At 38.9% G+C, this 22,706-nt stretch overlaps 1 protein-coding gene across 2 annotated transcripts in view; it reads left to right on the forward strand.

Annotated features, from left to right (window-relative positions):
• The first annotated feature begins 1,296 nt into the window (after nucleotides 1-1,296).
• The window catches only part of rbm20 (RNA binding motif protein 20), a 40,844-nt gene continuing 19,434 nt past the window's right edge, over nucleotides 1,297-22,706 (forward strand). For both annotated transcript variants that reach the window (XM_046408101.1, XM_046408111.1), the window contains exon 1: nucleotides 1,297-1,424. In XM_046408101.1, coding sequence (XP_046264057.1) covers nucleotides 1,303-1,424 — 122 coding nt within the window. In that variant the 5' untranslated portion in view covers nucleotides 1,297-1,302. The remainder of the gene's footprint in view (nucleotides 1,425-22,706) is intronic.

Consider the following 22,706-nt stretch of genomic DNA (forward strand, 5'->3'; position numbering starts at 1 on the left):
TGAGCATCTTCTGTCTTCTTTCAGACTAGTGTAAAGAAATTGTCCAAAATACACATTTCTGTGTTTATTAAAAGTTTTTACCCTATTCATCCATAGTGTCCTGCATTAAAACAATATATTTACAAATTCAATCCCTGAATTTAAAATTGATGCACAAAGTATATTTTGGTATACTTTAAATTTATGTTATTTGGATGTCCCTGCGGGTCATTTAAAACCTTTAATGAATACCGTTGCGCTTTTCCCACAGATTAACCGACTAATCACAATTTCAGTTCTCTTGACAAATGATTATTTTCTGTGCAACCAAAACTAAATGAAATGAATGAATAAATAATTAAAAATTCAACCAGGCAAGACTTGAAACCCGACCTCAGCTCCTCCTTTTAAGTTGTGGTGCAGTCTTTAAAGACTGCTGATGTGCACTCACTCAGCGCTATTCTTCCCCCGATCATGATTTATTACCAAACCCACCCTACCTTTTGGCTCACAGATGTGAAACTTCAGACTGGCAGACCATTACAAAATGTGAATTATCTGACGCTGTGTTCCAGGGATGGAGACTGGACTGCTCCAATGATTCAGCAGCTAAATTGGTCCCGACACCTACTGAGTGACTGATGGCATTCCCAGAACCCCAGTGCATTCCTTCACTGGCCAGCCTATGTGAGGGTGTGTGTGTTTGTGTGGGACTGTGGAGGTGATAATCAGCAGTGGCAGGGGGGGACTTTCTTTTCCCTGTTGTTGTGGTGTGTGGAGCCCTCCCGGGCAGGGACTCCCAGTTGGTCCCTTTCAACTGAACCCCCCCCCCCCCCCCCCCCCCCCAACTACCCCCCCTTTTTGCTGTCCCCAGAGCCCACCTCGTCTGTTATTCCCTCTTAAACTTCACTCAGTCAACCTCCTGTGTCCCTTTGAAGAGGCTCTGCTCTGATTTCCCCATCCTTTGACACTGGAGAGACGAGGGGAAGTGAAGGAAAGTCTTGTCTGAAGATATTCAGAGTAGTTTATAGGGAAAGAGAGTTGGAAAAAGAGCCTGAAGGGGGTTTTGTTGCCTTTGCTGCTGTCGATCAGGAGCAGCTGAGTGGACGAGCCCCTGCTGAAGTGCTTAGTAGTCAGTCTTTTCCCGCCTGCCGCCTTTCTGTCATCTGTCAATGCCGTAACGGGGGAAAAGAACAGAGCACGCTAGAGAAAGTTGACTCATCACGACTTGGTGTCTTTGGAGTGTGATAGTTATTTTTGAGGGGGGTGTTTGGGGGTGAGGGGTGTTAAGGCTGCAGGTGGTGCTAGGGAGTTTGTTTTGCAATGCAGCGCGCTTGGGATCAGACAAGTAGCACTGACACTGTTGAGAAAGGCCATACAAAAATGCTGGGAAAAGGACAAAGTGGCGGATACCACCCTGAGACAACAGGAGATCTCTTGCAGAGGTAAGGGGAAATTATGTCCAGCACAAAATCAGAAGGGACATAGGCACATGGCTGGTGCTCACACGGCTGTATAAAAAATAACTTGTTCCACTGGGATTTGGGTGGTGGTATTCATGAACACATTGTAATTTCCAAAAGAGGTTGTGTTGGTGGGAAGTTTTTCTGGAAGATGAATTATATCTGTGCTGGAATGTCCACCTGCAAGAAATCCTCAGCAGTGTGTCTGATGAGAACTGAATGTTGAAGAAACTTTTAGTGTGCGGTCTGTCTCAGAACTGAGTTCATTTACTTTGAATTAGTGTAAATATCCTGGACTAAATTCTTTGTTTTAAAGTGAAAACTAAACATACAGAAGAGTATGAACAAACAGTATTTTAAATGATAAAAAAATACCATAAAAGCAATCAATTAATCTTCAAGTGATGTTTTTGTTTTAAAGAAAGGAAAATAAAATGACACAGTTGTCAAATTATGTTATTTATGTATGCATGTTTGTTGTACACCAATTATTACATTTTTTCCTTTTAACTAGTTAAAATTGTGACTATAGCTTATTAGTGAAGAAATTGTTAATTAATTATAAATTCTTATTACAACAACTCACATTCTTAATTTTCTTTGCTCCTTAATCAAGTCTTTGGTTGGTGCTTTAACAGGTTGCAAAGCTGAATCTTATATTACATTTTTACAACCTTAACACACAGTGTTTACATCAAGGACAATAAAAGAGAATAATTGTGCATATATATATATATAAATTTAATTAAAACTATATAATTAACAACACACAACTTCTTTATATGAGGATATCATATAAGATCGCATATTAAATATAATTTACTGCACTGCTATAACAGTGTACATAAGTGAATTTGTATAGTTTAATTAAACTCAGAGAAGTAAATGTGTATTTGTTAGTTGCATCAAATGACTATACAAAGCAAGAGGTTTATCACTATGTTCGGTATTCATGATAAAAAAAAAAGGAGTTTATTTGGAAAGGAGAAATTACAGTGTATTCGCTGTAAAATATAAAAATGTATGTGTGAAGTTATTCATGTCAGGCCTCTTGCCGTGGCGAGGCCCTGCATTCAGTCTGTATGGCTGCATCTGAGCGCTGGGTGAGGTTACACATCTCACAGCTATATACCACAATCCAGTGCTTTGCAGTAATGAATATAAAGTGAAGACTGTGAGGTTTTTTTTTAAAAGTATTAATTAGTATTGTTGTAGAAAGGACAACCACGTTATTTCTCATGAAGACTGAATATTGTCACCATTTTACACAGTGTAGTGCCTTGCAGCCTTACTGTGCGCTAAATGCTACTGGAAGCTGTTGTTTAATGGTCAAATAATTGAGAATAAGAGCAAAGAGCAAAAGTGTGTACTTTGTGTAAATGTGTTGCTGGTGACATTAAATTTGGTTATTTTCTAAGTGACAAAGTAAAAGAGTCCAGCAGTCCATACATGGATTTTCGGTCTGTAGCTTATTTTAGATCATCAACGAATCAAGGATGTGGTGCAGCACCTGATATCCTGCAGCGTCGTCTCAGATTTTGTGTCAGTCAATAAGATTGCTTGTGAGAGAAATTCCAAAAAGCAACTGATTTGTAGCCGAAATCCACAGTACAAAGTAGAATGTGAGATGTATATATTAGAAATGTTAAATAAAGGAAATGTGTAACATCAGGACCAGTGCCACATCATGAAATATCTCCTACACCGTCGGTTGGACGACAGTACTTGAATTTAATCACTTTTTTTTAAAATTTGAGGCACAACACTTAATATATCTGTCACAGGTTGAATTAAAAAGAAATAAAAAGACTGTACGTATCTATCTTTTGAAGGCATGGTGCTTTTGCTTGTCCATTTATACACTTTGCTGACTTTCTCTAACAGTTAAAAATGTGAACCACTGTGTAAACTCATGTAAAATAAACAGTGGAAGCTGTGAGGTTAAGTCTGGACAAAAACCAAAAACATAGATGTGTTTCATTACAACTCAATCTGCTGTCTTTGTAACGTAGCTTCTTACTGTGGCCTCGGAGACAAATGGCTTGTTGAATCCTGATAGGACTGAAGGACCCAGGCGGCTTACGTTCTGGCTGTTTTTCTTATGGTTTGATGCTGAGCACTCTGTGATGGATTGTGCCTCTAGAGATTTGTTGGTCAAAGAGATTTGTTAAGCATTGTTAACGTGTGTTGTCTCATCATTTGCACATAAGCGTTCATCCTTATCGTTTTTATTTTTTCCATATTTCGCTTTCCTCATCTTACCGCTCCTTCCCACCTGCTGGCTCTATATCACTCTGACAGCATGTCACAGAAGTGAAAGTTGTATAAGCAAATTCTACCTCCCGCTGCAGTCCTCACTGCTCTTCATCCATACACTCATGTATGAAAATGTCACAGAATAAGTAAATGTGCTTTTCAGTCATTTATTCCGCTTCAGTGGGGGTCACGCTACATTTCTCGCCATAACCTGAAGGCGGCAGATGTTTTTTCTATTGCTTTACTGACACTCATTGGTGTGAAGGATGCCTTTTGCTGTGAACCAGTAAAGAATAAATCCTACAGGTGTGGTGTTAACTTTTTTGTTGTTATTGTAAAACAACAAAAAGTTTTGTATCTCACAGTAATGTGTCTCGTGCAAATTTCAGCAGCATTAGGACAGATAAATAATAACACAGAAATTCATTTTTATTTCATTTTACCTAATGTAACATTTTTAACCATGGCTGACTGGTAGTTGAATCTTGCTCCTAGGTTTGTTATCATGATACGTGATTTTATGTATAGCTCAATAACTGCTCTGTAATTAAATGTTTTAAATATCCATAGGTAACTCAACCTGACTGGTGAAGTAAGAGTCTCAGTCCTGTTCCACTGAAGGTCATTAACAAGAGCTAATCTGTCGGGCTTTCCCACACCTCATGTGGCTCTGCCCAAATGCTTGTCTGGACTTAGATGTGACGATTGAATAGTGAGCTGGCTTTACAGCTCTGTGACATTAGGAAACTCTGTGGCATTTGTTTTGACAAGACTGAGTAAACTCAACTTCACAAGTCTTTTATTTTGAGATGGACACACAAGTTTTATCTTTCAGTTGTGCAACTCAATAAGGGCTCAAAATGTACCCATACAGGATAGGTGGCCACCAGACAAAGAAAGACAATGTGTAAACAATGGTCAAAATGTCTGCTGCCTCCTACAAAATGTGTTTTGACACACTGTTGAAGGTTGCTCCTGATATGAACCTGAAATCCTCACCGCCCCAGGGACCAGATGTTATCTCTTCTTCACCCCAGCTCTTCTCAGTACATCTAAGTACGAGCCAGTAGATTAAGTATTCTGTGGTCGTACTTGTAATGAGAAGGTTTTTCTTCTCCCTTTGCCTCCAGGAATCATATATCTATTGTGTCACCTTCTGTAGTTTTACTACCATTTCCCTCCCCCACCACCACCTTAAGCATGTGTTCATTGCTGTGTTGACACGTGGCAGCAACTGCGGCTAATCTTGATGTTAACTGGCTGACAGTTGCATGGCACCAGGCAGGGGCCTCTGAGGCCTCTTCGTTGCTATGGCCATGTTGGCGTCCTCTTTCGTGGTGACATAAGTCAGGTCTAAGTCCTGCATCTTGTAATCACATCACCTATGATTTCAGACTGAATCACAACATGGCTCTGTGAGAAGAATGTCATCCCCTCAGAACTGGTCATAGTAATCATGATTTATTTGTCCAGATTAAATTCTAGAAACCTCCAACCCTCTGGGTATACTTCATAGTGGAAAAGCAACTTGCAACACGGCTCTCTAACTGTTTATTTGGGTGGGTTGGACTTCTAATATTGATTTGCTCTTTTTTCTTTTCAGTGTGAATGCACTTGCTATGCAAGACACTTTGGACAAAATGCCATATGAATACAAAGTAGTGTGATTTGAGCAAGCACTCCATTATGTTTACATGTCAGACATTTTACTTTATTACTCCCAAAGTATGTCATATTTATGGTGGATGGAATAATTGTCTCTACTGGAACCTCGCTTTGTGATTTATGACAGCAAAGCACAGTGTTTTTCTTAAACCACGAGTCCATAGTAAAACTGCTCTTTAGATATTTTAGCATGTAATTGGTGAAATACGTTTACAACAAAACATATTTCTGTGTAGGATTTGTGGGGGCAGCCCTCAGTTGGTCAGAGAAAATAAAAGAGAAGGTTCATTTTTCAGTAGAAATTGTGGCCAGTGTATCTTTGAAGGTTCTGTAACTCACCTGTTCAGATTGTGTGGTTGCTTACATTTGGTTTTATTGCACTCTTCAAATATCAATTTTAAGTCAATTTTGTTTTTGTGATTTGACTTTGCTTTTACTGTTTTGCTGCCTGTTGTTGTCCATTTTCATTGATTAAGTACAGTTGCTGAATGTCCACCAGTTCTCCAGATTTGATATAGTTAGTGGTTCTCAGCCTGCAGCATGCAGTATTATGTCCTGGTGGGAATGGGTTTGCAGGCGTTGAGTTGGTAGACTTAGCAGGGATAGCTATCTGGAACAATGGGACTGGCCAGAGTTAAAGAGACTTAAATGTCTTTATACACAGTAACAACATCAAAATACAGCAGTGAACACAGAGCGTTGTCAAATATTTCTATCTGTATATATTTACCAATGAGATTTGCACATAACTTGGACGGGCTTGAGTGGGATATAAACACTAATCCTGAAATCATCACAGTTTCAGGGTTTTGGTTGGGGGGGGGGCTGTAATGTAGCCATAATGTGCCTCAAACAGGGTCATGTTTGTGCTCAGCTTGTACAATATTAATAAAATGAGTATCTGCAATATAATTAAATAAGGTAAATGACTGTAAACTTATTTCCTCTCCACCTACTTTGAGACCTAAAAGGAATGGACATTAACTTCAGAACATTTTGACTCCCTGCAGCATTAAGCAGGAGTTGACCTTAGCTCAAACTAAAGGAGACAATCAATCAGCCTTTGGGATCAACTCTTCATCACTAACTTCCCAGTCCCTAATGCTTCAGTATATGAGCTGGCAGAGTTTAAAGGTCTCAGTGTGAACACAATCTAAATTTAAAGGGTTGTTCATATGAAACTAATGAAGTACGCCCCAGGGAAATGCAAAATGCAGGCTGCAAGACTTGGATTAAAATAAGGCGAATACGCAAGTGTTCATTTTTAGAGTAAGATCTTAAATTCATGAGCTTGTCTATGTCTGTGTGTTTGTTCTCAAAGTGTTTGTGTGTGTTTTTCACATTTGTGTGATTTTGTGCAACAATGATAACGCTACACATTTTATGCTTGAGTTTTATTCTGTCCAAATTTACATAACAGTATAACATAACATAACATACATAACAGATCCTTGGTAATTATCTTACATATTATAGAAGTGAAGAGTCTTTTCACACTTGTATATAATTGGCTGACTTTTTGGTAGAAACCCAGGGAGATAATGCATTGTAGTCCTTCACCAATGAATTGTCAAATATGGGAAATATGGGATAAGATGATTCCATATTTTATAGAAAAGTATTTGTTGAACTTAAATTAATCTTCTCCTTTGGACTGCTAATACTGTCAGAAGGAGACAGACAAAGACAAAATCTTGGCAACATGGCAGACAAAAATGACACACAATTTGGCACACATCTGAACCATATGACGTAGGTATTTCTCACACAACATACACAACTTCACGCATTGTCAGATTAACAGAAACCAGAAGTAATTCGTTCCCATAGAGGGTGAATGATGTGCCGTGACAGATGCCCCCTTGTGGTAATCGTATCTTAGATACGTTGAATGTTTTTCAAACTCCTCCTTTATTTCCAGAAATGAGACAGCAAAACATTTGGACTTTTTTTTAAAGGAAACTTAACTTATGGTTTATATATGTGATGTACCCTGTCATGATCACTTAAATACTTGCCATATTTGCCATTGATGGATCATTTCACCGATGACCAGAACCAACCTACACTTTGTAAAGATAACCGGCTGCTGTTAATACAGAGGGCAGGGACACCTGGTCAGAGCAAGGACTAGAATTTCCTCTGCAGGTGCGATGAACGGTGATTCCCAAACTTTTATTACATCAATAAATTAGACATAAATTAGACCACATTTTACCAATTTTATGAATTACCAAATGGCCCAAAAATTCAAACGTTCTGTCATTATGTTACTGAATTACTGTCAAAATGAACTATTCTTTGTTTGGTTGGGGATGTCCTAGAATCCTCTCAAGGACTTTGAAAACCGCTGATCTAGAGCACTCACTTATTCTTCACCAGGATTGTTCCAGTGTGAGTTGGAGAGTTCTGGAGATATCTGCCTTTTCTTAATGAAACAAGTTGCTGCTTTATTTGTGGAGCTCAAAGCACCCTATAATAATCAGAATAATAATAATTCATTGAGCAGTTTCATATAGAAATTGGTTTCCTTCCGTATCACAGTACAGAAGAAAGGATGTGTCAACAGATGAGAAGCGAACTAACTAAGCTAACCAAGCTATAGGAAGACAATAATGACAATAATGTTTTAATGTTTACATCCAGACCCTCACAAACACAGCCCTCTCTTCCATGAGTAGATGCACATTTTACAGTATTGCAGTGTAGTTTGATAAAAGGAAATAATCCTTTGCGTGTAATAACAGTTAGTTTGTCAAATTATTGCACAGTGTTTTTATGTAGGTTTTACACAATGTCCAAACTTTTTTGGAACTAGAGTTGCATATAAACCCACGTCCTGTTTTGAGTCATCTCTGCTGTGTGAGGTCGAACCCCAACAGCTGAGGCCAGGGAAGATTGTAGCACGTGTTCTCACTCCAAAGGCATTTCGCTTTCGTCCACACAGTGAGAGGGCAGAGTACAGGAAATCTAATTCACTGTACCTCTGCCACACACAGGTGCAGCGTGCGCACACACACACACACACACACACGTGCTTAAACAGAAGGGTCAAAGAGCCATAACAAGACATTGGTTTGTCCATCTAGAAGAGACTCGTTGCCATCCATTTCTGTTCTATGAATCATCAAGTTTAATCTGTCACTCTCAGTAATTTGCGGCCCTTTTGGACGTGAACACACATTTCTCCTGCTAAACCTCGGGGCAGGTCTTGCACAAAAGAAGCGTTTCCCTTTCCACACAGTCGTCAATCAATTCCTATAGAATATAGGATATAGAATTTTTGATTCAAATTCACTGAGTCTCATTTTTAACAAAATAGCACTCTTTTGGTATGTTCATTTTTATTACATTTCATATATATTTTAGTCATTTCAGTAATGTTTTTTTTTTAAAATTTATTGTTAGGGCTGTATTAGGGTGAGTTAAAATGAGCAAACCACAAACCGAGTAGTAGTACCAAGACTAGAGACCTAGTAGACCTAAGTACCACCTCTGAAAATTCTGAGGTGAGGACATAATTCATTTTTATAGTCTACTTTGACTGTAGCTGTCACAAATGCACACACTGGATTTTTCCCTCTGTTTTATCTGAGCAGCTAGTGGGTGCTTATGATTGTGGACTAGACTGTAAACTAATCTACCAACTAGTCATTGCAGTGAATCTATGTCATGCATGTTAATAATAATACAATCCCTTCACGTCTTGGAAAAGGCTAAACTGGCTTGACAAATTTGTGAGGCAGACCTAAAAACAGATACAAGACACAAAGCATCACAAGTAGAAACATTTGGCCATAAATTAAGGATTTGTGTTTAGGATTTGAAATAAGGGGCGGCACAGTGGTGCAGTGCTTAGCACTGTCACCTCACAGCAAGAGGGTCCCAGGTTTGAATCCCGACTGAATCCCGACTGGGCCCTTCTGTGTGGAGTTTTATGTTCTCCCTGTCCCTGTGTGGGTTTTCTACATGCACATTAGGTTAACTGGCTACTCTACGTTGCCCCTAGGTGTGAGTGTGTGTGTGATTGTCTGTCTTTGTGTGTCAGCTCTGCTACTGACTGACGATCAGTCCAGGATGAACCCCGTCTCTCGCCCGTAAACAGGCTCCTTCTTCATAGTATTTCATGTGTACTGTTCGGCACTGTTCACACTTCTGTAGACTTTTGACCATATGTGGCAATGAGTGGCAGTTTGAAGAAGCTCAGTGATTTGTGGTGGTATTAAGATACAGTTGGACATGTGACAGGGTTGACTCATGTTACTTTTTGACCCATACCTATTTGTTTTCCCTCGTCTGAGGCTAAAGGGAAAGCTGGGCTGAGGCAGTCGCTTGTAGAAGCTGTTCACTATCTGGCACATCGAGAGCATATGCTATCAAGAGGGCACCAGGTGGGAAGTGTATAAATTATCAGACTTGCCATATCTCCAGCCCACCCTCCTGACCTTCATTTACCAGCAAGTGTGGTGGGAATACTGGGGGTGGTGTAGTCAGAGTTAATATTTAACTGTACAAGTCAGCAATTGTAATTTATAAACTCGATCTACAGCAATGCTAGTGAATTGAATAATGTTGGCTCTTGATTGTGTGACCAGCCTCTGCCAATAGAGAAAACAGGTGAAATAGGACCGATGACATTACGTAGACTTGTTGACAGTTGAGAACGCCTTGCTGCCTTGTATCTCGTGTCAGAATAAATGAAGGTTGTGGATGCTGCGTGACTATAAATAAGAGATGTCAGAATATTGTTTTCAATAAAATTGTTCTCACAAGCCCAGACAGACAGTATTAGGACAGTGATAACTGTTTTCCTTTTAGGAACGACTCTAGCACACTGCTTTTGTAATGAGGCAATGATGTTTGAGGTTTAAGTGGAGACATTTCAGAAACACATAAATGGAAAAGGCAACTGTGAAATGACTTGTTATGAAAAGCCTCAAAAATAAGAAAGAGTGAGAATGTCTGCAGTTACTAAGTGTGATGTCTTTGATGTGATGAAATATAGTTTGGGTTTTTGTTAACTTAAATAACTGCTTTCTTTTTCCTTAGAGGCGAATAGGAGTCGTTTTGGCATTGGTTCAGTAGATGGCCTTGGCTTGTAGCCTCAACAATGGCTGACATGGCTGCAATGTAATCATTTGAGACAACTCTGAACATTAACATTACGTCCACTAAAAGTGCTTTTTTTTTGTCATTCACAGACTGAGACTGAGTTATTCTAAATGTCAAACCTCAATGTTAATAATATCCTGGTGGCAATCCATTCAACCAAAACTTTTAGGTGCATTTAAATGGCCTTTTGCAGCTTTCCCTCTGTAAATGAGTGTACATTTCACTTGTGCATTTTAAGTTGCTTCTGTAGATAAAATGTTGATGGTGCTGTGTGCAGTGAAATTTGATGTCGCCATTTGCATCACCTGGCTATTGTAATGAATGTTGAATGAACATTTGCAATAAAAACTCTCTCTCTCTCTCTCACACACACACACACACACACACACACACATAAACTAAAACACCACTTTTTCCTGGAGCCATTTTGTATTTTAGCTGCAGATTTTACATCAGTGGGATCCCACAGAATGTTGGAGATTTATATTTAGGGATTAGATTTAAATGGGCTGAGTAGTACAGCAATGAGAACAGTGAATCTCATGAGACCCCAATGCCACCAGTGAGAAACACTCGATCTGTCACCAGTTCCACTTTGTATTATCTTCCCTGTAATCAAAAACCATGGTGCTTTTCCAGAAAAATCCCAGAAAAAACTGGGATGTTGTGTAAAACATCAGTAGAACAGAGTGTGATAATTTGCTTATTCTTTTTGACATATACGTAATTGAAGACAGTAGACAATATATTTCATGTTTTATCTCATCGACTCAAAAACTGAGGCAATGCCACAATGAATTCTGGTAGGACTAACAACATAGCTCAGCATCAAATGTTTGATTAAAAAAAGAAAAGAGAGAGAGACAGATTCCAGGTTTTTGGGAGAAATTGAGATACAAGAAAAGGAAATAAGAGGATGCGTCTCTGTATTGAGTAATAGCATGGGTAATAACATGTTTCTAACATGCATTTCCATGCAGTGTGATCTGTTATGAAGCTCAGCCTCCTCTTAAATTGAAGTTCTTTTGAGTGTCTCAGTGTGTGGAGCAGCAGGAGTTCAAAATGTAGTATATTTTGGGTGCTGTGGTGAGTCATGTGAAGTGGGTCTGGAGTGAGTCAGCACGATGTCTCTCAGCATAAACCTTACATAACACTAAAACATTTACTTTGGAAACTAGGTCAGGTCATGGATCATCACTGTGTTGATGTAACAACAAGCTGGAAGGTTTTTTTGGTGGGGGGTAGGGATTGTTATTGAAACTGCCTGAGCTCTTTAGCTTTAATAGCAATATTAAAATAGTTCTTACAGTTCATTGTTCGTGCAGGTGAATGTCAAATGAGTGAAAGCAAACACTTGACTCATCACTGTTATGTAACTCACATTGTTTTCTTTTTCCTGACCGTTATCATCTTTTTTTCTGTCGTTTTCTCATCCCACATGAATGTACATTTGCCACGTCACCCTACACCAATATAGCCCTGATGTTTCTGTCCATGTATACATATAGACTCACTCACCCACATTAGGTTAGTCGACCACATAGTGTCTGAAAAAGTTTAGTTTTCTGCTTTTGCTTTGAGGTTTTAGAGGAGGTGTAGTCCACACGAATCTAGCTCCAGTCGAGTCTTGTCGTGAGTTCATGCGCTTTAATGTTCACTCCAGACAAGACACTTATGTGATCACCTGGTGATGTGGCACGATGCAAAACTACAGCTGAGACTGTCAAGGCAACAAGTACGTTGGTTTTACTGCAAGAAGAAGTGTATGTGTAGATTCACTTTTGCCAACTAATAATAATAATAACAGAAACACTTTTATCATTATTATTATTTTCAGGTATTAGAGGCATGGACATGTTTGTGGCTGTATATGAAATAAGAATTTAATGAGATAACTCCTCTATATCATAAGGACAACTTCCCATTGGTTTATGGTGCTGTCTCCAGGGTGGGAACACTTTGTCTGTTCACTGTGACTGTATTCTTAGCTTCTGCTATCACTTACCGCTGCCCCTATCAGGGAGTGTCAGCGACAGAGAAGGATGAAGAGATGTCTGGAAAGGCATGGCAGTCAAGGTGAAACAGACAAAAGCTTTAAACAGGAAGAGCTCAGAATGAGAGAAGAGTGTGAATGCATTCACAGAAAACAGGATCAGAAAACAGGGATCAAATCCCTTGTATTCCTTGGACAGTAAAGTTGATTGTGGTAGAGCAGTGCTCTAATGCCCTGCAGTTTGAGGAACAGATAAGAAAGACAACAGGCATGCTGATTGGTCATCTAAAATACCTCATATATTGAGAGAGGGGGCTTAGAGGCTCTCTGTCAACACAAGGTCGAAACAAATACCAGAGCGCTTCCTGTTGATTAACCTTCCAGGTAGTCAATGGCACCTCAGGGAGATGGGAGGGCAGATGGCCTCTGAATTTCCTCTTGGGATGATCGTTATTAAGTAATTAGCTATAATTGAACTACTGAATTGTATCTGTTCTAAAACTGCCTTCAGGTTTTTCCATGTGAGTCTGGAGCAGCTCAGAAACAGCTGTCAGTGACTCATCAATGTGAAGATAGCAGGACAGTAACCTTCCTGCCTCCCTGCAGTGTGTATGTGCCAGTTCTACTTCACAGACAGCAGATCAAATCTCGGGCTGGCTTTCTTAAAGTGTATTGTCTTGCACAAGTATTAATATACATCCACACATAATGCATGAGCATTTTTTGAACAAATAAGTGAAATCCTAGCATGTCATATTTTTTTTTTCACATTTGACATGCTCGCCTCTCCCCCTGGCAGCTCTGGTTTCCTCAGTCTTTTGGTTTAGTTTAGAAATATATGTGTATGAAACTAAAATTGGGTCTTGAAACTGTATATTTATATCCATAAAAACATAAAACACCAAATTAATAGTTTTATTTCATCATCTCTATTTTATGAGTGTGTTCAGTGATCAGGCTCCACAGAGAAATCCCTCGATGGTCATTACTCCAGGGCATAGCCAACCCATTCTGTCCACCGGCTTTGAGAGGGATTTCTCACTTACACTGGGGTTTTGCTTCACAACTCTCTCTTTTTCCTTTCCCCCCATTTGTTCATTTGTCATTTAGGGGGTTCTGCATAGCAGCTGTTCGAAAAGTTGCAGAGTTCATTCGCTTTCATTGTTTGTGTAATTGGTACTAATGGCTTTTTGAGAAGCCTGTGATGCCAGCAGTTTCCTGGGATGAGAAATGTTGAGCCATATGGCTGCAGTGCCCTCCCTGTCCCTATCAGACCTGTAATGTGTCCACAGTGTGTGTGTGTGTGTGTGTCAGGGGGTAGACTGGCTGTTTTCCCCTAAATCTTTTACCCATCTGTTGTCTCCACTTTGAACAAAACTTTCATCTTCATCATCTTGAAATGCTTTGTGCCGTGCCTATTGATTCACTAGGCTAACATGATAGCACAATACTGTATTTCAACATTTCAGGAGACAAGCATGGTAATCTATTTTCATTGTTAATTAAAGATGATTGAACAAATCACCTTTTGGGTGGAATCTGTCTTAAGCAAACAGTTGTCAGTTATTACTTAGTCATCAGTAATGTGTTATTTACTCTGTTTTCCTCATTGCCTCTCTCCACTCTGTCAGTATTGAACAGTGAGTTGCCTCAGTGTTTCAGATATTAAACTTATTTAAGGGACTCAGTGATAGGCTATCCAGTAATTCATCATGTGCCTTTATCTGTGTGTCTCGGCCTTCCTTTAGTCCTGTTTGTATGAGGCCAATGAATGACAATAGCAAAGTTAGGCTGCTATGTCTGTAATTATCAAGTAGAATTTCAATGCCAATTGCTGTGTGTTGTTGGACCTGAGCTCACTTAATAATCCCATGCAAACTGAACACAATATACTCAGATATACTGCATAAGTTTAACACTTTTTCCTTTTACTTATTAACTGATTTTGCACTAATGGCTTCACAAAATTAAATAGTTTAACATTTTGAAATATTTATCTTAGGCATCTCATCCCTGTACAGGTTGAACATGTTTTGCCATAGCCTCACACCGAACTCTTGATATGTTTGGTTTTTATAAAAATAATGTATATATATATTTTTTTTTATTAACAATGTTATATTTTTATTAGATTTGAATAGAGATTTACTAATTCCTCAGAACAATAAATGGAAACCTAAGGTTTGTCTAAGTACTTCTCAAGGGCAATGAAGTCATTTAAAAAGATGGGATGTGAGAAGGGAGCTGCACTGCCATTGGCTAGGAAGCCAGTCAGTGGGTTTGGTTGGTATTTGTTAATGCGACAGCAGGGACAGATGGTAAAATGCAATGCTTGCTTTGGACAGAGATGGAGGAGAGTGGGAGTGAGGTAAGAATGAAGAGAGAGGGTGATATGAAAGAAGGAGGGGTTGTGGGAATCATTGCTACGTCACCCTGTGCACCAATATAGCTCTGATGTTGCTGACCGCTGTCGGGGTAGACTAGATGTTGCTTACTGTACACTGCAGCAACTCAGGAATAGAACAAATTTGTAAGCCTGTGGAAATGTATTGGTTCATTTTACATGTTTATGTTTGGGGCTGCAGAGTATTCCAGTGGAAAATTAGTCATTATTTATTAGTTTTAATGTGGGCAGCAAAGCAGCAACCAGTGAAAAAGAAATTTACTGTCTACACTCAGGCAGCAGCTATAAATAACTATTTGAGAGCAGCAGAAAAAAATGGCTGGTCGGGCTCGGTTGTCACAGCCAACACAATCTTCCCCCTTACCTCATATTACTTCATCTCCGAGTCTTGTGACACTTCCTGTGCTTGAATCCTTAACTGAGAAATATTTCTATTACACAAACTATATTAACTTGCTATACTCTTGTTTTACCTGATATTGGCTCATTTTTCTCTAATTCTCCCCTTCATGTGGTTACATCTTCTCTTTTTCTTTTTCTATTTTGATTTTTGAATGAAAGGATCAGGAAACAAATACTGTTTTGTCAAACTTCTGGCTACTGTGACAGGAGCTATAGCTGCTGTAAGTTTAGACTTCTCCTTCAGCCTGTGCGGGCTCCATCCTTCTTTTTGCAGACAGCGACTTTGACAAGCCAGATGGATCTCTGATGTCACTCTGTCCAAAGTCCAAGCAAGCTGTTCGGAGTCTCAGTCACCTGTCCCCCAGCTCTCAGCACCCAGTTTGACACTCAATGTCGGCGGATCCCAGGTAACTGCAGGGCTTTTCTTAGTTCTTGTCAGCGCTCTCACATCAAAACTGACCACAGAACACCTAATAGGCCAGAAAAGAGAGGCAAGTGTTGATAATCTGTCTAGATCAAGTGCATGATGAACCCATTTTTAAACCATGCAAGAAACCTATAAAATTCTTCATAAGTCGATTTTTAATTTAATTTTATTTTTTACTTTTAGAGGTTTAGTGTCAAGCTTCCAGTGATATTTTGTTTCTTAGCAAATTCCCCAGTCATGTGTCACTCTAAAGTCCTCAAGTGAGCACAATGTCAGCAGAAGTTGAAAGACTAATTGCACTTTTCCTGTCAGGGGACATATTCATTGGAATGCTCTTTAAGTTCTGCAGTTGGGAGGCAGCTGTCAAGTCAGAAGTTTCCTCTTGACCTGTATGTTTCTGTTTGACCTCAATATCCCGAGTTACTCTGTCCTAATGGCTGAAACATGAGCACTTCAAGCTACCATGTGTATGTGATAGAGAACTGGAGAAAAATGTTTCTCCAGCATAAGCCACTCTGGGTTTAAGTTGCATGTCTCTGGGTTTAATGTGTGTTTGTGTGCATCTCATGACTCAGTGTAAGGCAGTGAACTGATGGGCTTGTCTAACAGTGGCAGTCCAAGGCAGGGCTTTATGCAGATCTAGTTACCTCACAAACTTTAGTTTATTTTTTGATGTCACTTCATAAAACCCTAGGGGCTGATCCTCAGCATAAATCTGACCATTTTACAAGCATCATCAGAGAAACAGGGCATGAATCAAAGTGCTGCCTCACTGTGGACGTGCCGTCCTTATGGTCGTTGTGAGGGGCCAGACCCTTAGTCTCTGTGGTCAAGCTATCTCACCCATTGCTTGGGCATCATAAATCAGGAACCACCCCCGTTTGCAACTGTGCCAAAAGTGGAGCAAGGCAAGTTGACCCCGCTTCCTCACCCATACCACGCCTCATGAAACCGTGTCTCATGACATGATGATAGCTATATGTTGACTATGCAGGTCTCTGATACGTGTCTGATTTGTTGAAAAGTTAAATTAAGGCTCTGGAATGTCAGTAACTGCTTCTGCCATATTGAGAAGAGTTGGGTTGCTTGGCCTCCTCTTGTTTAGTGCTTTGAATTTCATGTGTCTGTTGTCTGCATTAAGCATGTCTATATGGTAAGCATGTTTATATGTCTAAATGTCGTAAAACAATCTTTTAACCAGCTACGCATAAGGGAAATTTGTCTCTTAAGGACTTTCATCCTATTCTAAAGCTGACTAGTAAATGACATTATGTTACAAGTAAATCACTGCCTTCCGATGTCAACATTGCGACTCTGTCAGGATGAAAGTGCTGATCAAAGAGAGCACAGTGGCCTCATATGGCAGGTTTATTCCTGTCAGACCTCCGGGGGCCAGTTATGGCAATATGTGGCACCACCTAGTGGGCCACGGAGAAAGTGTTTTATAAGACACCAATGCTGAGTGTGTATACAGAATGTGCCTTGTCCCTCATGATCCCCCATCCCATGTCTGACCACGCAGCGGCTGGAAACAGCATTTTCTGAACAAGACGAATAAACAAGAATGAAAACATCCTAAAATAAAAAGTAAAAAAAAAAAAAAGTGCAATATTTAGATCTTCATAGAGTGAAATCATGGTTTTAAATACCACTGACTTCTCAGTTGTGTTGTTGTCAGTTGTGGAACCCACTGAACAGTAAGACAATGGCACATTCAGCCTCACAAACGACACAAACATAAAAATTACAAAACAGTGTCATTATAACTTTTATTTGCGCTGTTCAGCAGAAACAAGTTTTTATTGTATTTGCTCAATTCCAGCTCCAGTATGGTATATTTCTCAATCTCAATTTCAGAGATAGTTACGAAATATGTATACCGTTATTAATATAAATATTATTTAGATAACATTATATTACATTAATTATAATTATTAATGTAATTATATATTAATTGTAATCGTTGATGTAATTATATACTAATTATAATTATATGTGCAAGGTCAGACATTTTTATGACTGGTTGCATAAAATCTGTCCTGGCTTTGTCATTATTAATAAAATGTTTAAATTAGTTCATGGCATTAGTGGGCATAACAACAACAACAACAACAGCAACAACAATAACAGTAATAATAACAACAATAATAATAATGACGATAATAATAATAATAATAATCTCATCTGATGTCTCTTATGACTATCATACAGTATTTATGATCCTGGCACTGGATGAAAAGTGGTTCATTCTCTCCTGTCCGTCTGGGTGTGATTCTAACAGATGTGTTGAATGCTTGCGTGCTTAGATAAAGTGCTGATTTACAGCTGCTAAAATATCTACAGATGGAGCTCTGCAGGAGTAGGCAGAGGAGAAAAAAGAACGAATGCAATGTATTTTGCTGTAAGATTTTTTTTCCCCGGATGCGGTCAGTTTTACCGTACTGCACTTGTTTTGGTTCTTCATCTGCTACAGACTGCAACAAAGTGTATTGTGTAATTCATTTAAATGGAAAAAACGGGCAAATGTATTTTACATTACTATTTTATTGCCATCTCAGAACATAAAAATGAAATCCAGACGGCACATTTATAAGACGGTATATGAAAAACAAAAATAGAAATTAATTACAAATATATGCAAACATATTCCATTATTATATACTTACAGTTTATTATATTAAATGGGAAATAATTGGGTTGAGTTGAAATACTTTCACTTTGAAAAGAGAACATTGCTCAGTTTGTTCACACATTGCTGGATCTAAGGGACATAAAGAGCACCAGCACCAAAACAAACAAAAAAAAAGGTTTGGAATAACACCTACTCTGGCTGCAGTGTGTTTCAAGCTTGCTGCACTCCGAAAGGGAAAACAGAAATTAGGACTGTATCACTCACAGTGAGTTCTTTGTGACTCTGTGTATATTATTGCATGTTTGCAATGTGGTCGCATAAAAAGGTTTGAATGTGACAGTGTCACACTTTATCTGCCTGACAATTTTAGAACTTCAGTTTAATTTGTAGCTCATCTGATATTTAAAATTACATCCACTGGACCCAACTACTGCTTTCAGTTTTATTCTATATTCACTTGAGCACAGAAATGTTGTCTTGTTATTTTTACAGAATGGCTTTTTGTTTAATTTTACTGCAAATAATGTATCTCAAAAATACACTTAAAAATATCCATTTTCTCAGAGAGTTTTTTTTTTTTTTCTTGCTTTTCTGGATGATAAACAACATTACATAACAACAAGATTTAAATTTGTTTTATTTATTACATTTTCATAACATTCCTACACAGGACAGCTTCTTCATACTTGATACTACAAGACATATCTCTCATAAAACCTTGTTCAGTAAAATAGATTGAAACACTTCAAGTTTTGCAAATCTATATGATTTCCCCTTAATTTTTTTTATCGTAGGTGTTCAAACCAAAAAAGAGTAGCGCCAGTATATCCTGATAATTCTGAGTCAGAATCTTGGAATTTTTCTCCTTTATATTTTTCCTTTTGAAATAGCTGGTGATATCAGAGATTTTGTACAAACATATATGTATGAAAGCTTCCACAGTTACTGCTCAGAGCCTTGACGTATTTTAATACATTGTGAGTGAGAAGAGGGTCGACATTGCATCAAGCTCTGTGTCTGTTGGTCACCAGGCACACTCAGGAAGTACTGACAATATCTGCGAGGAAGGAGTCGATCAGAGCCCCTTTGGATCTCAGTCTCAATGAGCTATTCCTGTGAGTGACATGTTGTGCGGCGCTCTTTAAAGAATATGCCAGTCATTCAGCTGCAAGAGAAGGGACAGAATATTTGATATTATATATTACATAAAGATGCATTGCCAGTAATCAGATATTTCGCTGTTTTCTACTACTTGAACGTGACTGCACTCCCTCCATGAAGCTTTCCCGGGGCCAAACTGCTGTCACTGTGGATGCAGCGGCTTCAGGACTGCACCCAAAGGCCTCCTCTGTAAATACTTTCTGTGTTGGTCTACCCCCGGCCCCACACGCACACTTGCTGACCACTTGTGACTTTTCATCACATGCGTCCCCCCTGCCTGCCCAGTGGTTAGTAGCACAAGGAAGCAGCGTCTCTCGCATAGGGTTGAAGACCACTGGCAGTGATGTAATGCTAATGTACACGCCATGTTGGAGGGTAGAGGCACACGTCGGTCGCAGCTGCCGGGCAGAGGTCAGGCCATAGAGGAGCAGTTCAGAGTTTAGTGTCAGAGGTGCAACTTGGACCTCCGCTGTCGGCCTTTTTCACGGTTGGTGTGTTTGTTCAGTACCTCCAGGTGTGCTTCTCATTCTAAGCCTGCTGTAGTGTGTCTATGTGCTGCTAAGTCTTGCCAGCTGTACTGTGTTTGGGGTCTGTGAAGACGCAGGGTTTATAACCGCCTGTGTGTGCAGCTGCAGTGTGTTTGGATGTTTTTGGATATTTTGTTGGATGTCTCATTGGAGTCAGTGGAGGGTTATTCTGTAGCTGGACTAGACTTGAATCTTTCCTCTAATTTGTTACTTCCTGCAATGAGGCTCTGTGGACTGATTGGGCCCATGTGGCATTTTGTTATGACTGTGGAGCCATCATTAATCTTTATGAAAGTGTGTGTCTTTTTATTTATTTTTTTTCTTGCAAGGACAATGTGGCTTAGTATTAGGCTTTCAAAACATAATGTATTTGTTATCCAAGGCTTTCCTGACAAATATACATATGTGATGCAGTTAGCTTAGAGTAATCATAACTTGTTACATGTAGTCCTGAAGGAAGTTAATGAAAAATGTTCAGATATGTCTAAGTTGTTTTTCCTTATTGTGGACCTAAATATTCTTTACTGCATACATTTTCCTTTGTTGATGCCTGGCAGTATGTAGTTTTATTGAATTGAATTTCACAAGTACTGCATTGAAGCTGTTCCGTCATCAGTTTACAACATGCAGATTTCAGTGCACTTGAGGTGATGTTATGCTGTTGTAGGACACGTTGTCGAGCAGGACATGAAGGCATGTGTTCAGGAGGGTTCCTGCTGGATGCTAATATCACATTTTCTGTCGGTCTGTCTCACCTGAGGTGTGACACTGGATGAGAAAGCCAAGTCTCAGGAACAGACATCAGTTAAAAGTAATTTCAGATATGACAGACAGAGACATTTCTGAACAAATAAAGTTTATTACAATGATTTATTTACTTAACAAATTTAAAAAAAAAGAAAAGAAAAGCAGAAGTCAGTGTTTGCAATTGCCGTTGTTTGTTTAGCGGATACTTTGTAAAACTTAGCCAGGCAGAATTAGCAAAGCAGAAGCGGCTTTACTGAGGCAGAATCACGTCTCAGTGCTCAGTCTTTGAGTCAAAGTCAGCAAAAAAAAAAAAAACAAAAGTTCATTCCTGTCTAAAATCAGCCTTCACTTTTACCTCCCGTTATACACATGATGCTTTGTTTTTATTAAATATGCTCTTTAGATAATTTAATTTGAATTGATCTGTAGTAGCTTCATGAGCATTGAGTGTTGATAAAGCATTGTGAGCAGTCAAAGTACAGTACTCTGGACACTGCAAATGACTTCCATTGTCACAAATTTTACTGTTAATTTTGATATTGTTCCTTTTTAACTTGTTCTTTAGGCTTTGTGTAGTTAATTACTTTTTAATTAGGAAATACAACAGAAATATCTCGAGGAATGTATATTTACAAAAGTTTTTAAATGGCATCATGAAACTTTTTTTTTTAAGACTAAAGGTTTTGCTGTGATGTGATTTTCAGCTTGCACACTTTGATGCAAGGTCATTGATACAATTTAAGAAGTTTATTGAATTTGATAATTGGTATTTACAGTAAAAATTTTATACAAACATTTAGGATTTTGGTTGTCCTTTTAGGATTGTTTTTCAGTAGGGGAGAAAAGATGTGTATTTTATGTATCAAAATTAAAATTCAAATATTTTTAAAAGGTTTGTTTCCTTTGTCATAAAACTCTTCTATAATTTGTCTGCTGCTGTTCTTGCATTGAATAAAATAGGAAGTACTCTCGAATTTAAGCTTTCTTTCTTAATTGGTCAATTTCTCAGCAGTTGTGGTAGGGTGGTGAGGCTGTGTGGACTTCTGTCATAATTTCTTTAGCAAGTTTTTCTGTCTTGTCATACCTACATAATCTCCTGTATTAGTCCCCATCCACACCTTGGTTGCAGATTATTTGACACCTATATTCCCTCACTTCATCACAAGATTGGCCTGAAGTGCCTTGCACACTGTGCCAGCTGCCCAGGAGTCCATATTAGTCGAAGGACACCGTGTGTTGAGATGGCAGAGGGCAACTCTGTAATATTTATAGCTTCGAGTCATAAGCTACAATGGTGTAAGTGTATTTCCACATCAGCATGCTTGCTCACTTAACTGTGTGCACAATTGGTAGTGAAACTGGGCACTGTCAATTCTCTAAAGTGAGACCGATATCATAATTTCATAAGTGACATATTTGACTATGGTATGCGATTTTGAATGCGTGTAAGTTTATTTCGTGTTTTTGCTATTTTTCCTGTTAAAAGTAAGTGTTTTCCCTGTTAAATTTCAACATGGAGAACTGCAAACATAGGAAACTGATTTTTAGTCAAAAACATTGATTGGATATATCTTCTAAAACAAACTTCAAACTTCAAACTTTATTTGTCAGTATATTTTTACATACACTGAAATTCATCTTTGCATTTAACTTATCACTGATTGAACACACGTGAACACACATGCAACATGCAGTGAAACACAGAGGAGCAGCAGGCGGCCATGTCAGGTGCCCAGGGAGCCGGTCGGGTGCCTTGCTCAAGGGCACATAAGCCGTTGCTACTAATGGAGGCGGGAAAGCATTGATTAATTACTCCAACCCACACCCAAATTTTTTCCTGCCGGTCCAGGGGGGAATTCAACCGGCGGTCACAAGCAACTTCTCAAACCTCTAGGCAGCTTTTTCACATATTTTTCAGCATTCATCTTTTATGTTGGT

This window comes from Scatophagus argus, chromosome 2 (assembly GCF_020382885.2).
Source record: "Scatophagus argus isolate fScaArg1 chromosome 2, fScaArg1.pri, whole genome shotgun sequence".
In the NCBI taxonomy this organism is placed as follows: Eukaryota; Metazoa; Chordata; class Actinopteri; family Scatophagidae; genus Scatophagus; species Scatophagus argus.